This window comes from Dipodomys spectabilis, unplaced genomic scaffold, assembly GCF_019054845.1.
Source record: "Dipodomys spectabilis isolate Male_0828 unplaced genomic scaffold, ASM1905484v1 ptg000095l, whole genome shotgun sequence".
Lineage (NCBI taxonomy): Eukaryota > Metazoa > Chordata > Mammalia > Rodentia > Heteromyidae > Dipodomys > Dipodomys spectabilis.
The window spans coordinates 31,404,761-31,411,525 of record NW_024870772.1 but is presented as its reverse complement, the minus strand read 5'-3'; the positions used below and the strand labels follow the sequence as shown (position 1 = coordinate 31,411,525).

General features: G+C 46.0%; 1 protein-coding gene across 1 annotated transcript in view; it reads left to right on the top strand.

Moving 5' to 3' along the window:
* The first annotated feature begins 231 nt into the window (after positions 1-231).
* The window catches only part of Flt3 (fms related receptor tyrosine kinase 3), an 88,187-nt gene continuing 81,653 nt past the window's right edge, over positions 232-6,765 (top strand). Inside the window, exon 1 of the mRNA XM_042685494.1 lies at positions 232-313. Within this exon, the coding sequence (XP_042541428.1) occupies positions 271-313 (43 nt within the window). The 5' untranslated portion in view covers positions 232-270. The remainder of the gene's footprint in view (positions 314-6,765) is intronic.

Here is a 6,765-nt window from a genome sequence, read left to right as displayed (position 1 = left end):
CGAGCGCAGGCTGCGGAGCGCGGCGGGCACGTGGGCTCGGCCGCAGCGCTGCGCTAGGCACCGGCTTCCCGGCTTGGCCCAGCCTCTGCGCGGCTCGCGCCTCGGGGACCGCTTCCACCCCCTCCCCTTTCCACTTTGCACCAGTCCGAGGGAATTTGCGGTCGGTGACGCGCATCCTTCAGTGAGCCACCTGCAGCGCAGGGCGCGCCGCTCCGGGCGGCATCGCAGGGCTGGGCCGGTGCGGCCTGGGGACCCCGGGCTCCGGAGGCCATGCCGGCGTTGGCGCGCGCTGGCGGCCGGCTGCCGCTGCTCGGTAAGGCCCCGATCGAACGCCCGCAGACCCCCGCAGGGTTCCCCCACCTGCACGGGCACCCAACGCGCGCCTCCTCCATCCCCGCCGCCTCGCTCCTCCCCGCGCTCGCTCCTCCGCTCGCCTCCCGCGCCCCTCCCCTCTTTCGCGCCCATCACCACTTGCCTAGAACTGGACCGCGGCCCCCCGCTTCTCCCAGACGGCGTCCGCCTCCTTCTCTAACGCCGATCGTGCATCCTTGGGTTCGTGGTCCCCAGCGGCGGCCCGGGCGGCCTCGCAGAGGCTCCGTGCTGGGTCGGGGGGCCGCGCTGCCTGCCCGCTCGGGCCGCGCGCGCTGGCTGGTGGGCCGTCCCTGTTCATCTGCCGCTGCGATCCGGGAGTCCGGTGGCTGGACATCACGCCTGGACCAGACCCCTGGATGTTGTAGACTTCGGGAGGGGCGTCTTTAACACTTCTTTTGAGGTTCTTATATATGTCGTGAACTATGATGGAAAAAAATGTGCCTGCAGCCTCCCCCCCCCGCCCCCACACCCAGAGCGGCTCACCCCCCTCCCGATGAACTACCCCTGCCCCGGCCGAATTTTGGTTGTTTGAGAGTAGTTACTTTGAAAATACCGGAACACAATTTTGCATATTAAACTCCTAGCTGCCCTGCCCCCCTCCGTTTATACCCTAGCAATTAAACCCCAATGGGATTTTTCAAGGACTCCTAGGACTGTTCCCCCAAACCATTGGATGGGGATCATGGTTGTGATTGAAAATAATAGTAGCAGTAGCAATAATAATAATAATAATTATTATTATTACTAAAGGTCCCCTTCCGATCTGGTTCGCGTCAGCTTCCTATTTGGAAACATGCAAGCGTTGAAACAAATCTGAGTAGAAGGAGTAGTTCAGGGAGCTCGGGTCTCTGTCCTAGGGCAGCAACCTTGAGGCTGCTACTCGCGGCCCCACCACAGTGGGCCCAGGAACGTTGTATCCCTTTCTCCTCTAAAATTCTAGGATTCTTACTCGAAGACTGTGGTACATGGAGAAAATATTTGCAGAATAGATATTCAGCTTGGACGGTTGGCAGGGGGGAGGACCATATTGAGAATTAGAGAGTAAGAGATATGTAAACTTAGCAGAAAAAAAAAAGGGTGGGAAACATTCAATTTACATTTCTTAAACGTTTATCTTTACTAGTCGGTAAATATGCACAGCTCCAATATATTGCAGGTCTGCTTTTCAGATTCTACTAATACCAAAAGTTAGCTTTTGGTATGCATAACATTAACACATTTTCCAGCAGTTATTAAAGGCTTTCCAAAGACATAAAAGGAGCCCAGTAGTAAAGCAGATAAAAGATCAGTACTTGGAATTATGTTTAAGCTTATATCCAATTCTTTCACACAGGAAAGATCTCAGAAATTTGCATATCTCCCTCAGGATAATGATATACCCTTAATATGCACAAATCTTAAGTGACTCAAATTCCTCTCAGCCAATAACCTTAATATGCACAGATCTTAAGTGACTCAAGTTCCTCTCAGCCAATACTAGCTCAGAGATGATTACTGTCCTTACTTCGAGCATTCTAGATGACTGACTTTTGCCTAGTTTGTTGGGGCTGGGTTTGTGGTTTTTTTTTTTTAATTTTGTTTGCTTGTTTTTGCTCATACCAGGGCTTTAACTCAGGGCCTTCTGCTGTGTAAGCTTGATTGTGCTCATTCACATTAAGTTCTACTTTTTGCTGGTTAATTGGAGATGGAATCTAGTGAACTTTTCTGAGGGGCTAGCCTCAAACCCAAGTCCTCCAATCTCAGCCTCTTGAGTAGCTAGGATTACAAGGATGAGTGATCAGCACCCATCTACTATTGTTTCTCTCTTTCCGTCACTTCTCCTCCCAATGCTAGGGACTGAACACATGTTAGGCAAAAATTGTGCCACTTGCTGTGGCTCAAGTGGTAGAGCTCTCGCCTTGAGCTGAAGAGCTCAGGGACAGCGCCCAGGCCCAGAGTTCAAGCCCCACATGGGGGGGGAGGGAGGAAAGTGCCACTAACGGACTCCCGAGCCTTTTTTTTATGTTTACTTTCAAAAAAAGCAAAAACTAAACATTGTGATTATGAAATTCAGCCTTTGTTGTTGCTATTGTTGTTGTTTGTCAGTTGTGGGGCTTGAACTCTGGGCTTGGGCTGTGTCCCTGAGCTCTTCAGCTCAAGGCGAGCACTCTACTGCTTGAGCCACAGCGGCACTACTAGTTTTCTAGTGTTTTATTGGAGATAAGAGTCTCATAGACTTTCCTGCCCAGGTTGGCTTTGAACTGTGATACTTAGACCTCAGTCTCCTGAGTAGATAGGATTACAGGCATGAGCTACCAGCACCAGGCTTCTTGTTTTTTAGGATTACATGCATGAGCTACCAGCACCAAGCTTGTTGTTTTTAAATAGCTTGCTGTCATTGCTGGATATTGAAATAGACATTGAGGGACATGCTTCTGACTTTATAATGCAATAATAACACAGTGGTTAATATTCTTTTTTAAAAATGTTTAAAGTTGGGCTGGGAAAGTGGCTCAGTGGTAGAGTGCTTGCCTTGCATGCCTGAGGCCCTGGGTTCGATTCCTCAGCACCACATAAGCAAAAAGAAAAAAAGCCGGAAGTGGCACTGTGGCTCAAGTGGTAGAGTGCTAGCCTTGAGCTGAAGAGCTGAGGGACAGCGCCCAGGCCCAGAGTTCAGGCCCCATGACCGGACCCAAAAAAAAAAAAATGTTTAAAGTTATTTTTGTACTGGCAATGGGACTTGAACTCTGAGGGAACCTTGTGCTCTTGCTTAGCTTTTTTGTTTTGTTTTGTTGTTGTTGTTGATCATGGGCTTGAATTCTGGTCCTGGGCGCTGTCCCTCAGTACTTCAGCTCAAGGCTAGCGCTCTACCACTTGAGTCACAATGCCACTTCTGTTTTTCTAGTGGTTTATTGGAGATAAGAGTCTCACGGACTTTCCTGCTTGGCTGGCTTTGAACCGTGATCCTCAGATCTCACCCTCCTGAGTAGCTAGTATTACAGGCTTGAGCCACTGGCGCCCAGCTCTTGCTTAGCTTTTTTTTGATCAAGTCTGGCACTCTTCACTGGAGATGTACATCTAGTTTTGGCTTTTTGCTGCTTAATTGGAAATAAGAATCTCATAGAGTTGTCTGTCTGGGCTGGCTCTAAACCGGTGATCCTCAGATCTCGGCCTTCTGAGTAGCTAGGATTACAGTATAAGCCACCAGCACCTGGTTGTTAATATTCTTTTTCATACATTTTGTTGGGTTTGAACACTCATTTTGCTTAGGATTCTACTCACCAATAGAATTCCTGGAGGGGTCCTAAGAATGGATAGATAGTATAGGTTTTCTGAAGTGGTGGTACCAGTTTACATTCCTGCTAGCCATGCATTGTAGTGCAGTTGTAGTACTCACACCTTTGCCAAAATCTCTACAGCTTTTCTTAGGTAAATGAGAAACTACAAAGTAAGGACTCCAAAAAGTTGGAGAGCTTGGACTTCTTTGAATTGTAAAAGTAAGACCTTCTATTCCCTTATATTGTAAATACCACCCTTGAGAAATAACAAAGAATCTTTCTGAGCGGCAGGAGTAGGGTGGGAAGGAGCTCTTCTTGTTCTTGGTTGCCTGGTGCACTGTTGCTTGGAAGAGGGGGCAATTTCAAATGACCATGAGACCATAACTGTGATACCAGTTCAATAACTGTGACACCATCTATTTCTTTTTGTTTCTTTTGTGCCAGGCATGGGGCTTGAACTCAGGACCTGGATGCTGTCCTTTAGCTTTGTTGTTGAAGGCTGGTGCTCTACCACTTGAGCCACAGATCCACTTCTGGCTTTTTGGTGGTTAATTCATGTTAAGAGTCTCATGGACTTTTCTGCCCTGGCTGGCTTTGAACCACAACCTTCAGATCTTAGCCTCCTGAATTGCTAGGATTACACCAGTGCGCAGTCATCTTTTTTCATTACACAGTCTAATATCTATATTGTTGTTGTTGTTGTTGTTGTTACTGCTGCTACTGTTGTTGAACTCAGGGCCTGGATGCAGCTTTTTCTGTTAAGGCTGGGGCTCTACTACTTAAGCCCCAGCTCCACTAGTAGTTAGCTCTGAGCTTTCCCCCTCAATTCTGGTGCACTGCCACTTTGAGCCACAACACCACTTCCAGTTTCCTGGTGATCAATTGGAGATAAGAGTCTCATGGACTTGCCTGCCAGAGCTAGCTTTGAAGTACTATCCTCAGATCTGGATTACAGGAGTGAGGCACTCAGCCCACTAGTAGCTCTCTTTTGCCTTTCTTGTTTACCTTCTTTCTTTGCCTTCTTATGAGCTACTACAGAGGAGTAATTCCGAAGGAGGTAGAGATAAAGGATGCTGAGCAAAAATTGGTTTAAGTCTCTCTACTCTAACAGAGCAGTTCTAATTCTTGCCATTCTCATCTATCTATAGTAAATTATGATTTTAGTTTTAATTAGCAACTACTTGCCTTCCATTAATAAATGGACCTGCTTTTATTAATAAGTAAAAAGACTTGCAGTAACTGTGTGTGTGTGTGCTGGCAGTGAGCCTTGAATTCAGGGCCTTGTACTCTCACTAAACTCTTTCATTTAAAGCTCATGTTCTACCACTTGAACCACAACTCCATTTCTGGCTTCTGGTTAGTTAGGTGGAGGTAATAGTCTCACAGACTTTCTGTCTAGGCTGGCTTTGAACAGCAGTCTTCAGATTTCAGCCTTCTGAATGCATTGGCTTAAATGTGTGAGCCACCAGCACCAGTACTTGCTCTAACTTTTAGTTATCAGTTATTTTTGTTGCTGTTGAATTCTTTTGGTAACTGAAGAAATAATCAGATGATGAGATATTAACTGTGAAGGGAGCTGAGATTTGAAGATTGTAGTTTCAAGTTAGCCTAAGCAGGAAATCCCAGAAGTGGAACTGTCGTGGTTAATTAGAGATGAGTCTCAAGGACTTTCCTTGCCTGGGCCAACTTTGAACCATGATTCTCCAATCTTAGTCTCCTTGAGTAGCTGGGATTGATTACGTGAGCTTCATAGCTAAGTGATTTAGCAGTTTTGTTTTGTATTTTGTTTTAATTTGGGGTCTTACTGTGTAGCTCAGGCTGATCTTGAACTTGCCATTATAGCCCAGGTTGCAGTCTCCATCATCCTGCTTCTGTCTTCTGAGTGCTAGAATTCCAAGGCATGCATTCCCTGCTCCTGGTTCAGTTACTTTTTTTTTTTTTCCAGTCATGGGGCTTGAACTCTGAGCCTGGGCGCTGCCCCTGAGCTCTTTAGCTCAAGGCTAGCGTTCTACCACTTGAGCCACAACATCACTTCCGGTTTTCTGGTGGTTTATTGGAGATAAGAGTTTCACAGACTTTCCTGCCTTGGATGGCTTTTTTTTTGGGGGGGAGGGGGGGCTAGGATGGCTTTGAACCATGATCCTCAGATATCAGCCTCCTCAATAGCTAGGATTACAGGCGTGAGTCACCAGCGCCCAGCTCAGTTACTTTTTTTTTTTTTTTTTTGTCGGTTGTGGGGCTTGAACTCTGGGCCTGAACGCTGTCCCTCATCTCTTCAGCTCAAGGCTAGTGCTCTACCACTTGAGCTACAGTGCCACTTCCGGTTTTCTGGTGTTTTTTTTGGAGATTAGAGTTTCATGGATTTTCCTGCCTGGGCTGGCTTTGAACGGCGATCCTCAGATCTCAGCCTCCTGAGTAGCTAGGATTTTTTACAGGCGTGAGCCACCAGTGCCCGGCTTCAGTTTTTTTTTTTTTTTTTTTGATCAATGCTTTCTTTCCTTTTTTTTTTTTCGGTCTTGGGGCTTGAACTTGGGGCCTGGGCATTGTCTCTGAGCCTCTCTCTGTTCAAAGCTAGTACTCTACTACTTGAGCCACAGTGCCACTTCCAGCTTTTTCTGTTTATGTGGTACTGAAGAATGGAACCCAGAACTACATGCATGCTAGGCAAGCACTCTAACACTAAACCGTATTCCCAGCCTCAATGCTTTCTTTCTATGGTTGTATCCTCAGTGATCATGAACTAACAAAAGCTTTTTAGAACTCGTTGGCGGTCGTTAATTTGACTCATGCAGTTCTAGACTTTGGGTTCCAACAATTGTGAAGGAAATATAAAAATATATGGTGCATACATACACAGTGTTCTTTTGTGGCTAGGGGAATTGCATAAGATCCTAAAAGAGGAACTATTGGTATTTTCTTAGGTTAAACAGTAAAAGATGTTTTTGCTGTTTTTTTTTTTTTACTACTGCCATTATAAGGTCAATTGACATTCAAGAATTCTGCATACAATTATTTATAGTCTACATTAAAGCAGACTATTACTATAATTTCTTTCAAATACTTTATTATAAAGTATTCACGAAATAGCCTTCAAATATTTTGTTATTTGACTTAGGATTTTCTGAATGTTACATAT